Below are 24,573 nucleotides of genomic sequence, written 5' to 3' on the forward strand. Positions count from 1 at the left end.
ACTGAGCAGTCTGTGTGTGTGTGTGTGTCTGTGTGTGTGTGTGGAGAGAGAGAGAGAAAGAGAGAGAGAGAGAGACAAAAGACAGAGGGAGACAGTATGTTGGATGGGGGGTGGCGAGGTTATTCTGATATAGCTCAAATTACTTTCAGAATCCATTCCCAGAGCTGCAACCCCCAGCCCTCCGTCTTGCTCTTAATACGGAATAGCAAATGAGCCAGACTGCAATATCATTCACCCCCTGTACTCCCTGGCCTCATACATATGGAAAATCATAAAGAGAATTTTCATTCTCCCGCTTTCTTTTTTTTTTTTTTTTTTTTTTACGAAATCTTTCATGTTTATTTCACTCTCGCACATACACACACACACACACACACACACACACAAGACACAAAAACTCCTTGAAGCTCAGGCAAGTTGAAACTCCGTGGCCTCCCCTTTCTTTTCCCTGAACTTGATGTACATATAACAATGTATTCTTTATACCGGGAGTTGGCTAGCTGGCTGGTAGCCATGGCAACACCATCGCTAGGCAACGGCCACTGCTCTTGCCGCTTTGTTGCGTATGGGTGTGTAAAGGAGTGTGAGGAAGGAGCTGGCAGCAGCAGAAGCTCAGCAGCTCGCAGTTCGGGCCACGTCCCAAATGTACTCCGCTTATTTCCGGGAGCTAATGAGCATCAAGTGTGGACCCGACAGCGAGTGATAATTACAGCGAGTGCAGAGTTTGGGTTGGTTCAGGATGAGGTTTTGTGTGTAGAGAAAGTGAAAATTGCCTCAAATATGATATCCAAAAACTACTGTTCATAGTGCAGACGTGAACGGCCGTGAGCATCAGCCGACCATGAGAAACCAGAAGCATCCTGAGCTCCAAAGAGTGCTGACATTCTGACGCGATCCAACCCCTCTCATGTCAAAACTGAAGATTATGTCAATAACTGTGGTGTTCTGTCAACTACATATTAAATGATTGCGGCTTTTCGCATCAAAATTGACAAACGCGGTCGTTAAGCAGTGATAGCTAACACTTATTCGAGTAAGCCTTGTGACAAGTACAGTATGTCGATTGTCATAAAGAGCCTGAGATGTTATGCAGCACTTAGAACACTACCTTTAAGTAAACAAAAGGAAGGTCTGTTTCACCAGCCAACATGCACCAGACTTTATTCACACTCCTGCCTACGATTTGACTTCACACCTCTACCATGAAGATTTTTGAGATATGTTAAAACGAGACAAAATGTAAATGATAAAATATTGTATAACACAACATGTGGTGTATGTAACACATCTGGGGGTGTTTTAAGAGTGCGGAGTATGTCGAGATCATGTACAGATGATAAAAAAAAGTGAGGTTTTTCATTCTGGCACTAATCAGACATTCACACACACACACACACACACACACATATAAAACAAGTAAACAGATCTCAGAGCTTCTTTAAAATGTGGTAATTTTCCAGGTAAAATACCGCTGAGATACTGCCTTTTTATGTTGAGATCATCTACCGATCATGAAAATGGCACTTCTTCTGCAAACATACCAATTCAGTCTTTATGTAAATGAGCTACTGCTGAGCCACGCCCCTCCAGATAACAGCAGAGCTGAGCAACAACCCTCATATGAGGTCACAGTAGGGGGAAATCTATAAAGTAGGGAATAAATTTTTCTTATGTTTTATATGTTTTGTTTATCTTATGTATAGATATCACACTCATTTCCATATTTTTTTTAATTCTGTAAACCTTCCACTTTTATTAACCACTGGTAAAAGCGCTGCATAAATATAATTGAACTGAATTGAATCTGTATGTTCAAAAAAAAAAACAGTGTGAATTTAACGCAATAATTTACCCTGAAGCGTTTTTTCATATTAAAACGTATAACTGACATGAGACCTCAGGTGGTGTCCACTTAGCCACATCCCTCTCCATCTCGTACTACTGAGCAGGAGACCATTGTAGTGCAGTCCCTTGCCTCGTTCACAAACTAGAACCAGGGCGCCAACGAGGTTAACTGATCTGCACGGTGACATAACTGCAAGTGACGTGCAAATAGAAACAAGCAATAAAAAATTGATTGCGCAAATGTTAATATCATTCCGCATTTTCATTTGCTTTTTCCCCCATGTGCCGTGTGCCAGCCTGGGCGAGATGGATGCCACGACTAGACACCCGATTGTAAATCCGCCACTGGGTACAGAACAGCTTTAGTAATACTGTATGACCACATCGACACAATCACGTTTATCTTTCAGATCGATAACTGTTTAGCTAGCATGGAGATCGCTTATTATATATACAGGTGTATTGATGACATCGCTTATATTTGAGTTCATTGACATTGGCACGACCGGCAACCACTCAAGGTCTATCAGTAATAATGAAAATAACAGAATTGACCAACAAATAAGCATCAGAATTGCAAAAAAATTGTGATTTAAAGGCTCTGACGCCTTAAACTTTTTCTATCAGGTGGGTTTCTGTGTCATTATCATCAAAGCTAAACAGCGAAACAGGCCTGCAATCATGCAACTCTATTATTCCTTGCGCTTTCCTAGTGTGAGCGTCTGGGAGCCATTTTGAGTTTTTCAGTGCTGTTTGTTTATCAGCGTCCTTCGTTGGCACAATCATGGACCAAAAAAACAAAAAAAAACACTGCGTGTGAGTACTGTGATGCGGGGTTATGTAAATATACATTTTGCAGAATAAAAGAAAAAGAATGGGTGAAGTAAGACAGAAGGAAAGAGAGGAGAGAAACAAAATAAAGAGTTCTCCCTCTTTCTCTCTCTGTCTATCTGTCTGTTTGAGTGTCTCCATACCCGAGTCTCAATCGACACCTTGCACCATTGTGGGGTGCTCTGTGTATGTGTATGTGTGTGTGTGTGTGTGTGTGTGTCAGGGCATGAGTGTTGGGGGAAGGGTTAGGTTCTTAACTAGATCTCCCCGAGTCACAAAATCCAATTTTCAGGTGCACATCTAGAGGGCCGACCTCTAAAGCAAACACCAGCCTCCCCTTCCCCCTCTCCCCCATCCCACCCAAACACCCCCACCACACACATACACACACACACACACACACACACACACACACAAACACACACACATACACTCCAAAGCCTCAGTGCCTCATAGGAAAAAGAATATGAGCAGACATGAATTTTAATGCAGTTTTTCATCGCCAGTCGGCCGGTTTCATTTCAGCCATGGAAATAAATAAAAAGGAAGAAAGAAAGCAAAAAAGAAGAAGAAGAAAAAGATGGAATACAGATAACGGATAGATGAATCCTAAATCTAAAGCAAAGAGGGATGACGGAGCGAAAGAGGATTGGAGAAGGAGAGGGAGATTGACAGGAGCAGACAGACAGACAGACAGACAGACAGACAGAAACTGACAGAGATTTAAGAGAACTGGCAAAAAAGACAAAGAGATGAGTCGAGGAAAAGTAGAGAGTGAGAGAAAAAAAGGGGGGATGAAGAGAACATATTGGGGAGAAAGAGGAAGACAGGAAAGAAGACAGCAAGTAAGATGGAGAGGAGGAGAGAGAAAATGGGAAAGCGAAAATCTCATCTCTTGGCAGAATAATCTGTCATTTATCAAACTGATTGAAAAAGGAGAGAAGTATACGAGAGGGTGAGGCGAGGCAATGGTGAAAACGAAATAAAGACAGAGCGAGAAAGAGAGAAAAAAAAAGGAGAGAGGAGAATGTGGATTTGGTCCCGCTCCAATATTTCATCGCGCAGCTCGACTAGAGTCTAGGCATCACGTCCGTGTCTAGACGTTTCTTCTTTTCTTTTTTTTTTCCTTGAAATATTGCATGAATAATGTATGGCTGAGGTTTCATTAAAACTTCCTCTTATTAATGATATTGCTCCTGGTGTGCTCTGGATAAGGTGTGTGTGCGCGTGTGCATGTGTGTGTACATGTGTGTGCATGTGTGTGCATGTGTGTGTGCGTGTCTGGACAACCTGGGAGATTGGGAGGGCGACAGAATGTGTGTCCTCTTACGCATAATAAAAAACACACACACACACACACCTTAATAAAAAATTTCATAATAAAATATAATAAAAGAAATGAACACATTACTTTTTTTTAGACAACCACAACAAGTGCCAACTGTTACACACACACACACACACACACAGAGACACTCACTCACACACCCCTTTCATCCTGGTGCTTGGCCAATTAACTCTGGGAGGTGAATGTGCTCGTGCACAAGGACACTGCTCTGAGGTCAAACAAGGTAGCGCTGCATAAAAATTCCGTGCAAAAGTCTTAGGCATCGTATGTTTTTTAAATGGTATGTATCTTAGGCGTAGTATGGTTATCAGGTCTGCATTATTATGTACAAAACCATGAACTGACTCCAAATACATCTTAGAAGTTAATAAATAAATAACATCATGCAACATATTACATGACCAGGTTTCAGATGGAAACCAAAAACTCTAATGTACTGGGTTTCGCATGAAAATAGAAACGAGCGAGTATGACAAACACTTTTGCTTCGTACTGTATGTGTAAAAGTTAGCACGCCATTTTTATTATTATTATTTTTTTTTTTTACATACATATACATCATATCTCAGTCACTCATTCACTCGTCTATACCGCTTTATCTTGTACACTGGGCCTGGAGCCTGTCCCACGACACTTAGGGCACAAGACGGGGTACACCTTATACAGGTGCCGATCTATCACAGGGCACACACGTATAGTAAACACACACACTCATTCACACACTATGGGCAATTTGTAAACACTACTTGGCCAAATCTGCATGTCTTTGGATTGTGGGAGAAAACCCGAGAACCCAGATGAAATCCACCAAGCATGGGGAGAACATGCAAACTCCAAGAGGCAGGAATCAAACCCAGAAACTGGAGGTGCAAGGTCTCAAAATAACAACTTTATATTTACATTTAGGCATTTGGCAGACGCTTTTATGGTTCTTATAAAATGCTCTGTAGTTTCCATCATTGGATAGAACCTTACACGGGTTACTAGGTTACTAATTAAGTACTGTCAGTCAAACACTGTTGGGAATTTTTTTCTTTTTTTGGGGGGATCACGCCAAGTTTACAACATACAGTATAAATTTTCTTTTTTACAATGTCATTATTTATTTAACAAATATGAAGCCAAAAAGGAAAAAAGCCATGCAGGCATTACTAAGTACCCCCATGTTTCAATGGCTTGTAGATCCATCTTCAGCACTAATAACTCGAATGAATCACAACCTTTATAACTTAATCAGGCTCTCACGTTGTTAACCCATTCTTCTTCACAGAATTGCTTAAGTTCACTGGGTACTCGCTTATGCACAGCTCTGTTAAGGTCCACCACAGTGTTTCAGTTGGGTTGAGGTCTTGACTTTTATGTGGTTTGGTTTTCCTTCACTTTGGTCTCATCTGCCCAGTTTCTCCTGGCACCCTTCCAAACAGACCATGCTTGTTCAGTCGTCTTCTAATTGTGCTGTCATGGACTTTAACAATAAATATGCACAGGGAGTCCTATCAGGTCAGAGATGTAATTCTTGTGTTGTTTTGTATCATTCTGAGCATTGCACAGTCTGACCTTGGGGTGAATGTGCTGAGACGTCCACTCCTGGGACAATTGGCAACCGTCTTCAATGCTTTCCACTTATATGAATAATCTTTCTCACTGAAGAATGTTGAGCTCCAAATTGTCTGGAAATGGTTTTATAACTCTTTCACGATTCACGTGCAGCAAGAGCGAAGGAGTAAAGGGGGTAATTCGTATTGCCCACATGATTTTTTTTTTCTTTTTAGCTTGAATTTTGTTAAATAAATATTGGCACGGTGAAAAACAGCTATGCAGATATACAAATGCCCCATCTTACAAATTTTCACCTTAAGAACTGAAACTTTGCAAGAAATTTGCCTCGGTATACAAAGCATTTCCGGCATATGAGAAAAGTTGTGTGTACGCTCAGGAGTTGTTCGTGTTTGTGTCAGTGGAAAGCCAGGCGAAGTTTTTTTTTGTTTTTTGTTTTTTGCGTTTTGTGCAAGCATTTTTTTAAAGCAACCAGTGCCAAGAGGAATCATAAATTAAGGTGAAGTGCTGTTTAATGTCTATTTATTGCATATTTTGCTTAATTCATTTAAGTTTTAAATATTTTGATTGTTTTATATGCAAAAATATGATTATAGTGTTGTAAATTGGTCATATTTTTTGGTGGCTGGAACAGATAATCACCATTTACATTATTTCCTATGGGAAAATGTGTCTCACAATACAAAATTTCCCCTTAAGAACTCAGGTTAAACTACCTGTGCTGAGGTCCTGCTGTATATTGTTGTTTGTCTGAGGTTGTATTTAAATAATACTAAGACCCACTATGAGCAAATGATTTTATTATGTTTTTACACAAAATTTTTTAAAAAGAATTTATACACACACACACAGTTTGCCTTGTGTGTCTATTTCTCGAGGTTAGTGTGTTTGTGTGAGAGAGACGTACGCTTGTGGTTGTTCTTGCGTTGAAAGGGTAGAGTGTGACGTTCCGAGTCTTCTTCACCTTCTTCGTCTGCCAGGTGTGTGTGAGTGTAGTGGTAACTCAAACCCGGGCGGTTCTTGTAGCGCTTACCGCAGACTACAACACACACACATACAAAGCAGACAAACGATATGAATAATATTCAAAACCACAGACCACTGAACAAGTATTACTGAAACAACATTACAATAACAATGTTCTTGCTATCTGTAAGAGTAAAACACTACGAGGAGTGCGATTTTGGAAAAATACGACTACACGTGAAGATAAGATTTCCTAATGTGAGGTTTATTCCTCTTACACCACAATTTGTCAACATCTCTAAACGATTCAATGAAAAAGAATGACACATCATACATTTTTAGCTATTTATATTTGTATAGTTATAATTTATATTAGTAGTGCCCTCACCAGCCTTCCTGATTTTCCTTCACGTTCACCCCTGAAGGTTATAGAGAAACTTTGTAGTGTGTAAAGGTTTAAAGGTCGAAATTTCTCCCAAAGTTTTACTTTAAACGGATTTTACATAGGGCATCTGCCATCCAATGTCACAGTGAATTAAATGTTACTAAAATACAAAAGAGCTCTCATATAAAACAGCGATTTGCCTTGGAGCCGACGCTACCGTTAAAGCTGCTGTTACTGAAAATTAATCAACTCCTCCTGATCAATCAAAAGAAAAAGTTTAAAAATGACCGTGATATAATCTAATGCCATAATTTTCAGAATATCGTGTTAACATCACACGTATAAACGTTTTCCACAGTACAATTCCAGAGTATAAAACACACAAATGTTAGAGCATACGCACTGTCACAAACATATGGCTTGTCCCTGTCCTCTATGGAGGCCGGTTCCTGACGCTTTCTCATTCCTCCTACGCCGCAAGCCTGCATGGGACAGAATAAAACAGTCTGACTTTCTGAGTTTTTTTGCCCTGAAATGAATGTAAATAAATATTCAATTGGAAAAAAAGTTAGAGACAGAGAAAAGCGTGTTAGAAAGTATAATAGATAGTATGCGTACAACCTCAACCTTGCTGTATCGATGCATTCATGGAAATTAAATGGAATGGAGAAGTGTGGTAGAAAAATGTGCACAAGCAACAGTGGTGACTACAGACCTAAGAAGGTTATCAAGTGAAGCCAATTCAAGAACTTGCAAGAGCCTTACAAGGAGTGGAGTGAGGCTGGAGACAGTGCATCACGAGCCACCACGAATAGATATCTTTAGGAAATGGGCTACAACTGTTGCATTCCTACTATCACGCCACTCCTGAACCAGATACAATGTCAGACATGTCTTATTTGAGCTAATGAAAAAAGGTCTGGACCATCGCTCCTCTTTACAGATTAAAATAAATTTTGCACTTCATTTGGAAATCAAGGTCCTACAATCTGGCTGAGGAGTGGAGAGGCACAGAATCCAATTTGCTTGAAGTCCAGTGTGAAGTTACAACAGTTGCTGATGGTTTGGGGTGCCATGTGTTCTGCTGGTGTTGGTCCACTTGTGTTATCGAGTCCAAAGTCAAAGCAGCCATCTGTCACCAGATTTTAGAGCACGCCATGCTTCTGTCTGATAAAAAGCTTTATGAAGATGCCAGATATCCTTTTCCAGAAAGACTTAGCACCTGCCTACAGTGCCAATACTACCACTAGCTGTTTTTCTGACAATGATATGACTGTGCTTGATTGGCCAGCCAACTTGCCTGTCCTGAACCCAGAGAATGTATGGGGTATTGTCAAGCGGAAGATGAGAAACGCCCAACAAAAAAAAGGCTGAAAGCTGCTATCAAAGCAACCTGATTTTCAAAATATTTCACTTTACGAGAAGCGGTCATAAAATTGTTAATATTGCTAAGAAAAAAACAATGCAATGAAAACAAACGTTGGTAGTGGGCCTAGTCCTGCTCTACATATCCTCCACCTAAGGATCACCACACATCTCTCCAACCGACGGATGAGCCGGTGGAGACCGTCTTTGAAAAACCCTTCTTTGTGGCTCTCACTTTGTCATCGTCAAACATCTGCCATGAAGTGGTCTCCTCAAGTGAAGAGGGAAACGTCCCTGGGTGTATGTTCAGGGGAGAAGAGCTAGCATGAGGCAGAATTTCATACCCCATGTGGCAAGTCTTACCATTTTCGTAAGCTGAATGGGCTGATGTGTTGTCATGAGGAAGACGCACTTAAATTTTTTCAAACGGGTGCGGCATTTTAGTTTTGACTTTCTAACGCAGGTGTTTTTAACTCCAGTCCTGGAGGGCCAGTGACCAGCACAGTTTGTAATTCAATAACACCCAAACACACCCACTGAAGCTATTTACTGTAAGAGATTAGCTGAATCAGCTGTGTTTGAGAAGAAGAATCACCAAACTGTTCATGAACGTACTCATTTCCGGAGACATAATTGAACTAATATTTTCCATTTTCTTATACAATAATACGAATTTTAGAACCGCCCCTTATACATTTACAGTAATGAATCCAGAATACATAGGGTTTCACTTTGTAAAGTAAATGACAAGAAAATGTACTTTTTTACAATTAAAACATTATTCAAGATGCACTATATGCACGAATACACACATAGTGCCAGTCAAAACTTTTGAAATACCGCCCGACCAAAAAGCAAAAGTCACAGCAAAGCCGGTTCAGCACTATCCTTCATTATACAATACGATAGTGTATTGGAGAGTTCTTGATTCAAATCTAGTCATTTTAAAACTCCTTAGATGTTATACATATATGTCTAAATCCTAAAAAAACAAATCAAGCATTTTAAAACACTTGTTACCCCCAAAAAAATGAAAATGGAGAAAACAACAGGTGTCTTATTAAAACTGGATTAAGCATGTTTCTATTTGGCAAAGGTGAAATTAGCAAACTATGACATTCACTTGTGTAAGGAAATCTCATTTAGCTAGCAAATGGTTTTTATGATATTTTGCAGAAAGCCTAGGCACGCTTCCAAAGCAATTAAATATGCGGGTAAAATATATTCATAATGTCTTTAAGTTCAGGTGTCGTGATTTTATGGCCAGAAATCTGCCATAGTGACATGTAATGAATTTTCCCAGACTGCCTCACTTCCTCTGTGTATGTTTCTCTCATATTAAAGTAATTTTGTAGCTACAGCATTCCACTATTTCTACACATTAATCTTTATTTTAATCAAATTTACTTGAAACTAATCGAATAGAACAGTTACACTATACATACATATGCTTTGTACATTATGCGGATCAGCACAATGTCCCCACAATGTCTTGCCTTTCTAATATCAGGGAAACAAAGACACACACACACACACACACACACACACAGAACCGATAGCGAAATACCCTCCACCCTTAATAACTACCTCTGTAGGGTTTGTAACACCTAAGCACAGGGAGCACATCCCAATTAACAGTGGCAAGGGTGTGAAATTCTCACACAAATTGCTGACGCTTTCAGAGCTCCTTCAGCCGCAGCTGCACAGCCCTCTTTGTTCCCTGGGCGAGCTTATGGATCACAGGGACACTTTATGGATTTACACATAAGTGTGTGTACGGACAGCTAGCTGCAGATAAACGCGATCGTACCACGATGTTTATCCTAAGGATTTGAGTAAAATCAACCAAACAAAACATGCAATAGCATCTGGCATCCTTTTTTTTTGTGTGTGTCAGCTACTTTCATGATCAGCGCACACAAGGGAACAGATTAATAAGCTTGTAAGAGCTCTGTGAATTACTGTCTGAGTGTGAGAAGTGTGTGAGTCATGTTTGGCACGACAAACCATGGTGCTGAGTGTTGTTGTTTTTGTTTTGTTTTGTTATGTTATGTTGCGACATACCCGTCCTTTGGTGCGGTTCTTCCGCTTAGGCACATCTTCCTCCATTTCATCCATGTCCAGCTCATGAGGAAAGTCTCCCACCAGCAGCTTCTGTAAACACACACCACACATAGTAATCATCTATATATATGGACATACACAGATCAGCCATAACATTAATACTCAAGACATTAAGCCCAATATTGCGTAGGTTCCCCTGGTGCTGCTGGGGCAGGTCTGGCCCCTTGGGGCATGACTCCAAACAACCTTTTGAGATGCGCTGTGGTATCTGGCAATGGGATGTTAGCAGTGGAGCTTGGGAGTGCTGTAGGTTGCGTGGTGGGGCCTCCATGGATCAGACATGTTGGACTAGGACCTGGGGAATTTGGAGGTCAGGTTGGTAGCCTTGGGCTCTTTGCCTGCTGGGCCACATATGGGGCAGGCTGTGATGCACTGGGTGTTCTGATACCATTTTATGATAGCCAGAAATACCTTCTTTCAGCAATTTGTGCTAAATTAGATTTTCTGTGGGAACGGATAGGATGAGTTTGCCTTTGCTTCCCACAGACATACTGCAGATGAGCCTTGGGTGTCCATGGTCCTGTCACCAATTTACTGGAATATCATTGAAAAACAATATTACTCATTCCACCCGTTAATGATGTTCATGTTGTGGCTGATCAGCTTATACTGTATATTTATCTTTATTTCTGTAGAGACATGTAGCAGAGCAAAAATTACCAATTGTTTTCAATATGGAACAGATGTTTCTTATTTATTTGATGCACATTAGAACATCTAAATGGTGAAATTTGGTCAACTGAACCAGCACATGCAGTCCCCTCAAAAGGTATTAGGACATAATGGATCAGAATTTCACCTCTGAAAAGTGATTAAAAATACCGGCGCACATGATTGATAGGTGCTTCTTGCCCAGATGTGTCCTGTTGATCAATCAATAGCTCAGAATGTCTACTCTTACTTTGAGCCCTGGGTTTCACCTGTGAAGGCTGCATACTGTACTTTTAGTTTTGCAGCATGATAACTTTTACTCTTTTGGAAAAAAAAAATCTATTCTGGCATGCAAGGTTGTCTATAAGGAAGCTGGGGTTTAGAGCACAGGGTCAGCCAGATAGAGTTAACAGACCTGCTCAAGAGCAGTGGCAGTTTGGCAGTGGTGGGGCTTGAAACCGATAACCTTCCGAACTTCCTTAACTGTTATAACCCTGGTTATTTTGGAAGGTTTAAGCTTTCACGTTTTAGACAAAACATAACACATAGTGACCATATTTTCAATCAAAAGCTGACATGTTTCAATAAGCCAATTGCACCACTTCTTTCTGTCATGTGATTAGTAAAACAAACCTACAGGACGAGCTGTGCCAAGCAGTGACTGGCTTGAGTGAACTGGAGTTTTGGGGAATGTCGGAGCCAAGAAAAAAGGCATTTATACTCTGTTACTGCCGTTGCAATTACCCCGGAGTACAAGTACGCGTTGCTTAATGTGCGTAATACATTCTGTGAAATAAGACATTATGCAATTAAGATGTTGTGCAACCACCATGTTATATACTTATCAAAGCTATAAACAGTGGAGTACCTAGGGCTGAACGATTCCTGCCAAAATGTGAATCACGATTTTCACCCTGGAAATTGAGTACACGATTCTCTCATATGATTCTTCTTCTTCTTCTTTTTCAAACAAAAACATGCATTGCACTCAAGTTAAAAAAAACTTAAATTGTGGCACTCTTAATACGGCTGCATAGACAAGACAGCAAGTTGTCACCTACTGTACTGTAACTGACCCCAAAAACTGAAGACGGTGGTCATTACATTAGCAAAGCCAAAGTCACTTAGTAACAACTGAAACTTTGTCCAGTAAAGAGGAATTTGCATTAGTTTGTCCAACACACAAGGATCAATTTGGATGTCTTTAGGAGTAAAGCCCTTAAAATGTTAACACCCCGGACCTCCTCGAGAGTCCTCTTAATAATCTAAAGACATCTTGAGAAGACTTATGAGGTGGAGGTTATGCATGTGCTCTACTTGCTCCACAGCTTTTATAAATAAGAATATTTAGTCTTTGAGATAAACAATGTTTTAAGCATTAATTAAACAAGGCTATGTAATGACGGGTTTAATAATTATGTTCGCCATGCGTGAAAAGTTTAGAAAAACAACTCCGGCTTTAATAAAAAGACAAGATAGTATTACATATTATTACATTTAGATACTTGTTTTTTTTTGTTTTTTTTACAAAGGTTTTTTTTTTTTTTTTTACAATTAAAGATGTTTCTATATTGGTATTTCTAAAATATTTTGCATTTTATGAGCAAACCTAAATGGCAGCTTCACAGCTTTAGAGTCCCTGGTTCAATCCTGTTGGAGTTACACATGTTCTTCTTTGGGTTTCTTCTGGGATGTCTGGTTTTCCTTCCACCTCCAAAATCCATATAATAGGAGGACTCCATCCATCTAGAAACCTTTAAAGTCCAAAAATGGTGACCATTGTATTTATTCCTAATTATATGACCATGGTAGGACCTCACACACATTCACACATTACAGGCAGTTTGGAAACATCAATAAGCCTAATCATGTTTTTGGAGGAAACCGGAGTACCCGGAGGAAAACCACCAAGCATGGAGAGATCATGCAAACTCCACGCACCGAGACACAATGCAGGAATCAAACCCAGGACCTGGAGAGAGTGAGTCACCGTGCCATCAATAGGAGGACTAGTACTAGGACGAGTACCTCTACCTAGGACAGTAAAATTAAATAAAGCTGAATAAATCATTGTATAACTGATCAAGATATTTGGACTGTATGGAAAATAACCACATTAAATCATTCTGATCAGTTTAAACACTTGTGATTAGGCTGTTACGTAATCGTTATGACAAGCCTTGTCTGACTTGCATTAGGCGAAGCAGTTCAAGGCAAGTTAAATGGAATTAAATCGCTCAGCCTTTATTTAAGCATGGAGGCAGCACGAGCAGGAGCAGAGTCCTGAGAGAAAAACAGAGCCTGCAGGGGAAGCGGAGCTCACAAGAGTTTCCTTCCTGCAGAGAGACAAGATGTAGGATCACAGGTCTTCTCCCAGATCAGCCCGAGGTCTGCAGAGTGCCTCTTAATTGAGGTGCAAATTGGCTAATTGTCGACCCGTGGGATAGATGTCATGTCTGGTGTGTGTGTGTGTGTGTGTGTGTGTGTGTGTGCGCGCGCAGTTTTGTGTGTAAGGAACAAGGCAAGGCTGTGCCGAGAGCGATGACATGCGCGCACACACACACGCACACACAATATGCACATGAAGTGTGTGCCCACTTGCAGTGTCTCCAAGCTGTCAATACAATGCTTGTTCATGCAAAGCAGCAACACACACACACACACACATACACACACACACATTCTGGGATGGGGCTGACAGATCTGATGAACTGTGTTAATGCCATACAGAGATATACAGTAGATACTATAGAGATACAGTGGAAGCAGCAGATTGCAGCGTGTGTGTGTGTGTGTGAGAGAGAGAGAGAGAGAGAGAGAGAGAGAAAATGAGAGATAGAGATGACAATCATAATGAACATGTTGACTAGAAGAGGAAAGACTGGTGTGATCACTGCATGACCGTGAGGATGGTATGCACATGATATACAGTATGAAGCACAGCACTCAATGCGGGAAGATTTAAACATAAGGGCATAGAGATGAAATTGTTTTGGGAAATTTAAATTTCTTGCATGCTTAGATTACATGTTGATGACAAAATGATAACAAATATAAAAACATAAATTTCTCAGAACGGTATGTAATATTTATCTTCGTCACGTCCTGGGTAATGGTGGAGGATTAGTGACGCAGTGGTAGACTCCTTACCTACAGTGCAGAAAACCCAGGTTTGATTTCCAGCTAATAGTCCAAGACCTACTGTAGCAACTGGGTGCAGGGCATCCTTAGTGCCAGTCACAAACACGGACTAAAACATCAGGGTTGCATCAGGAAGGGCATGAAATGTGTGTCTCTGGACTGCCAAGTTTCTCCATAAGAAAATCTACTGCGGTATGTATTATAGTCTACTGTGGTAAGCTATAGATCATACCATAATATACCAAGCTGGGCAGCACAGGACTGCAGAGGACCAGGGCAGGTACTGTGCCACGTCAGGGAGCACTGTGGTAGTACTATGGAGTTTACCACAATACTTAAATACCTAAATGCTGAATATCATGGTAATCAATGGTTACCACAGTGGTTATGGAATTAGACTACGGTTCGGGAGGTCCCAGGTTCAAACCCCATGACCACTAAGTTGCCACTATTGGGCCCTTGAGCAATGCCCTTAACCCTCAACTGCTCAGATGTATAATGAGATAAAAAATGTAAGTCACTCTGAACAAGGACGTCTGCTAAATGTAAATATTATTAGATTATTATTAACTTTTGTTTTGTTGTATATTAAACTTTTGGGGAACCATGGGAAGCCTGGAGCCCAGCCAAGGGGACTCATGGCATGAGGTAGGTATACCCTGGATGGGGTGTCAATCCAATTTAGAACCTCCAATTAGCATTCTCTGCATGTCTTTGAACCACCATGCGACAATGTCGCCTTAGGCAGGTACCGTAACAGGTTCAATGGTACTGCAGAGGTTGCACGGACGTCCAAAAGCCGTTCTAAACTTATTTGCATCAGTATAAAGCCAAGCAAAGCAAGGTTTTTATTATTTAATTTTTAGTGTTTTTTTTTTACTTTTGTGCAAGACTTAATAAAGACATAGAACCATGGGTCCCGAGAATGTTAGCAATGACGGTAGCAAGAAGAAAACAGCCATTTTCAGTTTGGTTTTTAAAGGTTTTTAAGTCATTAATTAATGTGTTTTAATGTCTATTTCTTTCATATTTTTCTTCATTTAAATGTCTCTTCTAAATGTTTTGATTGTTTTAATATATGCAAAAATATAATTATAGCACAGGAAATTGGTAATATTGGTAATATTTTTTCCCTCCATAAAATCTGTATGGCGAGGTACCACTGTAAGTAAATTTCATATGGGTCATTATGTGTAATGGTACATTCATGACGAGAGTAAAAGTGTGAACCATATTAAAATACCTTTCAAAGGCTACAAGATTGAATGATGCAAGACGCAGTCTGGTAAAGGTGCCAATAATGTCCAAGGTTTTGAGTGTGAGAGCAAGATAAGCACATGGGGTTGTATTCACAGGGTTGCTGACTTAAGTCCAAAGGTTACATCAATATTTATCTGAGAACTTACTCATGCTCGGTCATATGCTCATTCATGCATACGCTTAAGATGATTTTCCGGGTGAGCGATTCAGATTATTCAAATCACCTGCATGTGGTTTATTGCCTCAACTGTACATGCGGAGAGTTTGCCAGATTTTAAACCTAAGCATTTGTGAAAGATTTTTTTCCATACATATGCACTTTTCTATACAGTATATAAATGCACTCTGGGAAAGATTTCTTTTTTTTTTTTTTTATTGAATTTGTTAAATCCAAAGACTTTATCGAAATGATATGATTTACAACGTTGAAATAAACATTAAATTGGAGTATTGTACTATATATTGCTGCATGAATACCACTCGTTGGAATTGTGAGGCTATTCACTGCACTTTTGGTTTTAATTAACAGTACAGCTTTTACTTTAAATTTTCCAGAACCTTATAGTTTAAAATAGCACTTGATCTAGTATATCTTTATTTTGCATTAAAAAACAATTATATATAATTATGCACACAGCTTTAACACAAATAACTAATCAGCCGATCACATCGCAGGAACTCAATGCATTTAAGCAGGTAGACATGGTGAAGACGAACCTGCGGAAGTTCAAAAGGAGCATCAGAATGGGGAAGAAAGGTGATTTAATTGAGTCTGAATGTGGCATGGTAGTTGGTGCCAGACGCTCTGGTCTGAGTATTTCTGAAACTGCTGATTTTCACAGAAATTGGACCAAGATCTCTGAGTTGCGTTTCCAGCACCTTGTTGAATCCATGCCACAAAGAAGTTCTGAGGGCAAAAGGGGGTCCAGTCCAGTACTAGCACACTTATACACTAATGAAGTTTCCAGTAAGTGTAATCTATTTTTTTAATCACACTTCTAACAACTTGTTTTAACTTCTTCAATAAAAATTACATTTTTGGTAACTCAATGTAAACAAGCTCTCATGTTTTACAGCTTAGATTTCATTTGATTCAATTAAAGTCAATATTTCCGACTGAAATGCTGTATCTTTTAATGTCCTTGAAAAATTAAATAAAAAAGTTTTGTTGGTGTATAGAACGTCACATGCTCTATAAGTCGACAGATAAGTCATTAAAGATGCTCACCTGACACTCACTCATGGCCTCCTCCTCCTTCGTCTCCACTTTCTTATCTAAAGTCTCTCCACTCAGCAGAGACTCAAGGACGGGTCCCTCAGGAACACCTCCCTCCTTCTTCAGGGCAGACTCGTAGTCTGATCACACGCACACACACACACACACACACACACACACACACACACACATCAATAATCTCACAATTACTTTAAGTACATGCAAACAGCTTTCCATGAATGTGTCTGCCGCTGTACATATCTATGCAGCCGCTCATTAAATTATTCTCTTCTACAAAATCACTCCAGCCACTAAACCCACAGATGATATAACACTTACTTCATCAACCAGACAGCGACTGTCTCTTACCTATCTTAAACTCGATGGGTCCCAGACGTGGATCATCCAGGATGTTTAACCGTTTTTTCTTACGCCAGCAGCGAGCTGGGTAAGTATACAGCTGCCCCGGGGACACACCTGCAAGCCAGAAGCAAAACCAAATCTCTTAGCGAAGTGTTTCATCCTATTTATCCGTTATAGGTAGAAGTGGGGAAAATATGCAAGAGTAGAGATTTCCTAGGGCAAATGGTACTCAAGTAAAAGTAGAAGTCCTCCACTTTTCTATGTACTCGAGTAAAAGTACAGAAGTACTCACCTTTAAATTATAAAACCTTTAAAGTATTCATCCTTATAGTATGAAAATAACAGGGTTCACGCATAATAGTCAGCACTACTCATCACTGTGGATAGGTGGCGCCGTGCCATGCAAAAGGGTAGTTAAGTAAAAGTAATGATATTTGCTCTAAGTAAAAGTAAAAAGTATCCTTTAATATAACTCTCTTACTCTTCGTCTATACTGCTTTATCCTGTATTCTAAGGCGCAGGGCGACTGGACAGGGTGCCAATCCATCGCAGGGCACACTGAATTGGGACAGCCAATTAGGTTAACCTGCAGGTCTTTGGACTATGGGAGGAAACCGGAGTACTCAGAGAAAACCCACCAAGCACAGGGAGGACATGCAAACGGGATCGAGCCTGGCCAGGAATCAAACCCAGACCCTGGAGATACAAGATGACAATGCTAACCGCTACACCACCATGCCACCTTCTTTAATATAACTACTCAGGTTAAGTTCAGATACATGTAATGTGTACTTAACAATAGCAAAGTAGTAGGCAGTTACCTCCCACTTCTGATTATAGGGCACCAAGCACGAACATATCAAGCACATCCAGGGGCAATCTAGTGTTGGCAATGCATCTTTGTGCAAGTTTCTGGGAGGTGGGAGAAAACTAGAGAACCCGGAGAAGCTCAAGCAGACAGTAACACAGGAAGTTTAGAATCCAACTAGCAAACTTCATCCCATAGTCCAAATATACTCTATTTAGTAGAAATAATCATTTTACCTTACAGTATTTAAATAATATTTGAGTACTGTATAACTTCATAGGTTTGATAGGAAGCTATAAAAAATTACGGTGTCCAGAAAAAGTACAGAATTACATTTACATTTAGGCATTTAGCAAATCCAGAGCTTTGAAGTTTCCATTATCAGATATATCATTACACTGGGTTACTAGGATACTAACTAGAAGTACATTACAATCAGTCAAACACTGTTGGGAGGTTTGAGCAGTCGAGTAAAGCTGCAGGATCGGAGGGAACGTGATGCAGTGGGGGTGTGATAAGAGCTTTGAGGTAAGTGGGTGCTGGGCCTTTTTTAGCTTTGTAGGCAACCATCAATGTTTTGAATTTAATGCCGCAGCTACAGGAAGCCATGGCAGGGAGCGGAGAAGTGGGGTGTTGTGGGAGAACCTAGGTTAAAAAAGTCGTGCAGCCGCAGAGGACGAATAGTGCACAGAGGCAGACCTGCCAGGAGCGAGTTGCAGCTGTCCAAGTAACAAGGAACTGAACATGCACCTGAGTGTCCTGTGTGGAGAGACACGCACAAATTCTTCTGATGTTATGGAGAAGAAGAGTAAGATCGAGTGTGGTTAGGAATGTGAGTGGAAAAGGACTGCCCAGAGTTACACTAAGGTTGCAGGCAGTAACTGAAATAGAGATTAACATTAACTAGCTGCCTACAGTAGGTAATAGTCCTAGCAGCTACAGCATTTTAAATTTGAATTGTTTAAAAAATTCAGATACTGTTCTTTAATTTACTTATAGTCTTTTGAGGTTAATTTCTTTACTTTATATTGGTGTTTTTAAAGGTGGACAAGAAGCTGAATATTTATTTTCCTAATATCACAGTAAAAGTACTATGATTTAATTATAGAGCTGTTCTGTTATTATATTATAAAAACCAATAAAGGATCTATACATTTTTTATGATTTTTTATGCCGCTGTGCAAAAATGTCCATTTAGTCCCAAGGATGAACTGATTACATTCTGGAGGTCAATATCACTTTGACCTCATGTCTGTCTCAGTCCGTCTGAACACAACATTACAGGAATGCCTTCTGGGAATATCTTCAAAATTGGCACAAATGTCCACTTGGGCGCAAAGATTAACTGATTAGATTTTAGTGGTCAAAGGTCAACACCACTGTGATATTGCATTATTTCGTTATGAACCCGATATCTCAGGAACGCCTTAAGATAATTTCGTTGAATTTGGCACAAACATCCCTACTTGAATGGAAAGGGATATCTTAGGAATGCCACTTGGACGGAGGGATGAACTAATTCGATTTTGGGGTCAAGGTCACGGTCATTATGACCTTATGTCAATCCCATTCTAGTGAATGTGATATCTCAGGAATGCCTTGAGGCAATGTATTCAAAGTTGGCACAAATGTCCATTCAGCCTGAAGGATCAACTGAAGGATTACATTTTTGGGATCCAACATCAAAGGTCAAGGTCAACAAGACCTCATGTTAAAGATGTGTAGGATTTGAACTGTGTACTGGATAGATGGAAAAATAACAGTTTATGATCAATTATTTAATTATTTATTGTTATGCACTGGTGGCCCAAAAGTTGGTGGAATAAATATGCTAGATTTTGGTGTTTGGGTATAAGGATTTGTGCACATTCAGCCATAGAGCATTAAAGAGGTCAGACAGGAGGGTCAGAGTGCAAGCTGTTTAGGGCTGTTCCTGCCTTAATGCCTAATCTTCTCAAGATACCATGAAGACCCTACAGACCAAGATAAAGTGGGTAATGAAGATGAACCAATCATTGTTACTCTAACAAACACCAGCATACACACACTCACCTGGGCCTCTGTGGTTCTTCTCCATCCATATGTAGCAGTTGCTCTGTGCCACCCCAGTCTGTGAGTCCAAGAAGGGTAGACGCATGGAACGCTCTGCACAAAGACGGGCATTGTAGCTTCGGCAATGTTCTATCGCCTCACGATAAAACTCCTCGCCCAGGCTAGAGAGAGGTACAAGGGTGAAAACATGGTTTTATTCTGTTAACCACAGAAAAACTGAGTGTGTTCATGAGAAATGATTATTCAATTCAAATAAATTTTATTTATATAGCGCTTTTAACAACGGTCATTGTCTCAAAGCAGCTTCACAAATTATGGATGGAGTTGGATGGATGGCTTTGTGAACAGCATTGTATGATCTAGTGCGGCTTATATCTAGTGAATACTGTGTAGTTACTGTGTGAGTTTAATTGAATTTATCTATATCCATAATGGTCTCAACAATACCCACGTGAAATTTTTGGTCTTTTACAAAGCGAAATGTCTGATTTGATCAAAATGTGCAGGCTCTTTATAAGTACCTACAATAATTAAAATAACAGAAGGGACAGACACTTCCCTACCAAACCCCCCAACTATTAAACAGACTTCCAGTTAGTATCTGAGAATCAGACACAGACTTAATCTTTAATCCTAGAATATTTCTCCAGTCACACTTTCTGTTAGAGTTTCAAATTAAATCCACAAAGTGCACCCATGCACGCATGTCCAAATTCAAGCTACATTAGCTAGCCAATCAGATCAAGTAACTATTTGCAGCAACAATTTGTATTTTTAAATAACAACGGCTAAATGTAATTTAATTCCCACCTAAGCCATTAAGATATTTTCTGAAAATTATTTTGTGAAAGTTTTTCACAGGAGTAAAATGCTGCTTCAAATACAGGGTATTTTAAAACACTTCTACACCAACATACAACAATATATACTTTACCCAGTGAAAGTTTTGAGTCAAACTACTGTATTTCACAGAAGAAGAAAAAAAGTTATATTATATAATTCTGAGGGAACTGCACCCACAAGTGAGGAGGACTGCCAGCGAGAAGATTTGCAGAAGATGGTACAGTAGGATTTGGGGTCACAGAGTCTCAAAATCTACAGGTAAACACCACCTCCACAGGAACAAACTATTTGGAAGATGTTTGAGGAAATAAAAGTTTTCTTCCCACAAACATAAGGACATGAAGTTTGTTCCATGTAGATGAGACTGGAACAATGGAACTGGTCACATGAGTCAAAAATAGCACATTTTGCCGACAAGTACTCCAGCTGGGTATATCTAAGAGAATATAATCCTCATGATTAAGTATGGTGGAGGATCTGTCATGTTATCCAAAAGCTCTGTTTAGCATCATGTACCAAAGAACCAGGAAGTTTTCAATGGAACTTTGGCTGCCTTTGCCAACTGGGTCATGGCTGGATCTTCTGGCATAAAATCAATCCAAAACTTACATCCAAATCCAAATAAAAATGGTTCAACAATCACATATTCAAACTTTTGACCCCTGATCTAAATGCTTTCGAAAAGCTGTGGGTGAGCTGAAGAGGAGAGTCCACATGAGAGGACCTAGTATGAGAATGTATTGACAAATCCTTTAGTTCCCTTACTGTCAAGGATTTGTAGTGGAGGCGGATACAATTGCAGATTCAGTTTGTTACACACAAAACACAAGCACAGAGAAACAAAGCGAGGATTAATGAAGCACGGCAACATCATGAATATGATATGAATTAGTCTACGATGAAAATCAACAGCGACAGACTAATGACTAAAGCTCAGCGCTGTACTGGACGTGTCTTTAAATACTAGTGCTCATTAATAATAGACGTAAATTAGGTGCAGACGGTCATGTGACTTGAGCGTCCTAATCATGTAAGGAACAGCATTATAGAAGACTCAGTTCTCTCATGGTGTCCAACACAAAATGTCAGATCCTGAACAAGGGTCTAATAATTGTACAATGTTTTTGATTAGATTTTTAGGAAGGTTTCCTCAAAATAAATGTACTAGTTAGAGTTCTCTAACACATTGAGTGTGATGTTAAGGAATTAAAGTGCCACGGTGGTGATTTCTGAATTGCCCACAGTGGGTGGGCTCGGGCCCTGTAATAGGTTGCCACCCATCCAGGCTGTTCCCTATCTTGTGCCATGTGTTCCGTGAGATAGCCTCCAGGCAAAGACATTGGAAGTCACCGCTAACACCCATACATCCCCATCCCCCATCAACGTTCCTTTAGATGCTATAAAGATATTATAAGAGATGCAGCGCAGGGATATTCTTTGTTATATACAGCATATTTCATTTTTCTTAAGATTTGTTCCCTAATTTAGTCGCAGCTAATTCCCACCTGTCATTGAAGCACTCCCTTATCGAGGCTACAACTACCAACCCGGTAGGGTGAAAACTATCATGCGTTTCCTCCAAGCCGCGTGATGCTGGCTGACCACATATTTTTTTGATTGACTGACGCGTGATCGCTTGAGTGCATCCCATCCCTCCCCTCTGAGAGAGCTCGGCCAATCAGCTCTGGCCAATTTACACACCCAGGATTCTAACTTACTTAATCTCCAGATGATCGGACAAGCTCGTTACTACCGCGTCACTTAGGAAAGCCAGCGTAGGGATAACTTTAATGACCCCACAAACATGAGTGGTACAGTATATTGCTTAAACACAACAGTTAACAAAGTAATTCCATTTAAAAAGTAATTGGACAGGACCATCACAAGGTGTTTGAAGATACCAGATTGTGTTGTATATTAAAAAAAAAATTCTTCTATCTCCACTTCAAAAATATTTCATACAAGGTTAAGCATTGCCAAGCATTGAACACTTACCTCATTCAGTAGGGAAATTGATTAAGAGGCTGTTTGCTCATTAACTTGTGGATCATGCGAAAGCAACATTTCATGCCGTACATTCCCCTAATTCATTTGCTGGCTTGAAAATTGCCGAACGTAATGTTTCAAAATCGTTGCCTGTACTCCTGATAACTCTGACTGAATGCTGTCCTATAATTCAACACTTGAAGTTTATCCAACATGTTGTGAGCCTGAGTGAGGTTGTGCCAGGATATCCCCAGTCATGGCCATTTTGGCAAGTAGGTCTGGTTCATTAAGGTTAAACAATCCACACACACACAACAAGGAAAAATTCAGCATTGCTTTTAGAAAATACTTCCAAAGTTTCTAAAAAGCAGTATGGATTATTCTTTAATGACCATTATTTTACACTTCCAGTAACTGTGTGTGCAGTTACTGTGGAGCCAACTCGATAATAAATTGTATGGTACAACATCTGGTCAATAAAAATAAAAATAAAAACATAAAAAGTCTGTGAATTTGCAGTAATTATATTTTTGACTCAGTTTTTGCTTCCATTTCTTTTGACCTTTCTTATAATATACTGTGATGATTTATTATTATGCAATTGGTCTGTATTTAAATATTGTATATTATCAGTTAGTACATAACGTATATGATCAGATTTATTATCATGCAATTATTAACATGTGCTTATTAACATTTTTTAAAATACTAAAAACAAAAGCTGTTGTTAAGTTTCCCTTTGTAATTTACCACTGGCGACTGTAATAGTGTATAATTTGTGGCAGAGCTCATTATATTTCACACTATATTTTTAAGCATTTATATTCATCTAATTGAACTTTTTGCAAGACATCTTATTTAGTGTTTAAAAAAAAAAAACCTGCTCGGACGAGCTCACAGAAAATCCAAAATAAAAAAAAGGTTTTTTTCTCCTTCATTTGCTAGTGTACGCTAAATCTCCAAAAAAAAATTCAAAAAAAACACGCACCCGTTCGACCGATGCCACTTATCTCCCTCAAGCATCAAATCATTTTCACACAACACTTTATCAACAACTCAAAGTAGCCGCGAGATAAAATGACGCTGTCACGGTTTATGAAACAACATGAATGATGCACCAAACACCCAAAGCAAAGCGATGCCTTCAATTTTGAGGAAATATCCTATGACAGCACTATATCGCATTAGTGCTTCGATGAAGAATTTTCTACCTTTAAGTCCAATTCAGAATAATGCTAAATGTGAATGAATGACAGGAATCACTTGGGAAAAAAAAATTATTATTCCAGGACTGTCAGGCATTGAAGGAAAAAAACGACTCTAACAATAACTCGGAACCAATCAGTAACCCAAGAGCGCAAGGAGCCAATGTCATGTCCGGCCTGTTCGCTTATTATTCACAGTTGTATTACAAACAATACGTTTAACTACATGAATTGAAATTTGAAAAAAAACACACTTTATTTCAGTATTTAATTTATTAAAACATAACGCATCCCAGATTCATCCTGTTGCTCTACTGTTGTTGGAGCTTCTGCACTTCCCATAAGAAATCTTACTATGGTATGTAATATACTTTACTACATAAGCGACATACCATAATATACCATGGTATTACTGTGGTACTTTGGTATAGACATGGCAGGCATAGAACTTTATAGAGTACCAAAGTAAATACTATGGAACTTACTATGGTGTAAAGTGTTGGGAACTTTTCTCTTTGTCGAATCAGAGACCAGGAGACGTTGGGATATCTTTCAAGCAGAAGATATTCTTTATTGCGAACTCGCCGTGCGTCGCTGTAGTCATCCAAGCCTGACTAAAACTCAGCA

The 24,573-nt window shown here is 39.6% G+C and overlaps 1 protein-coding gene across 2 annotated transcripts in view; it reads right to left on the reverse strand.

Moving 5' to 3' along the window:
• Window positions 1-24,573, reverse strand: part of dpf1 (double PHD fingers 1) — a 60,280-nt gene that overhangs the window by 13,799 nt on the left and 21,908 nt on the right. For both annotated transcript variants that reach the window (XM_053507587.1, XM_053507588.1), the window contains 6 exons: window positions 19,913-20,073; window positions 17,059-17,166; window positions 16,702-16,829; window positions 10,362-10,451; window positions 7,336-7,414; window positions 6,489-6,620 (listed from right to left, as the gene is read on the reverse strand). In XM_053507587.1, coding sequence (XP_053363562.1) covers window positions 6,489-6,620; window positions 7,336-7,414; window positions 10,362-10,451; window positions 16,702-16,829; window positions 17,059-17,166; window positions 19,913-20,073 — 698 coding nt within the window. The remainder of the gene's footprint in view (window positions 1-6,488; window positions 6,621-7,335; window positions 7,415-10,361; window positions 10,452-16,701; window positions 16,830-17,058; window positions 17,167-19,912; window positions 20,074-24,573) is intronic.

The sequence above is a fragment of the Clarias gariepinus genome, chromosome 11, assembly GCF_024256425.1.
Source record: "Clarias gariepinus isolate MV-2021 ecotype Netherlands chromosome 11, CGAR_prim_01v2, whole genome shotgun sequence".
Classification (NCBI taxonomy): domain Eukaryota; kingdom Metazoa; phylum Chordata; class Actinopteri; order Siluriformes; family Clariidae; genus Clarias; species Clarias gariepinus.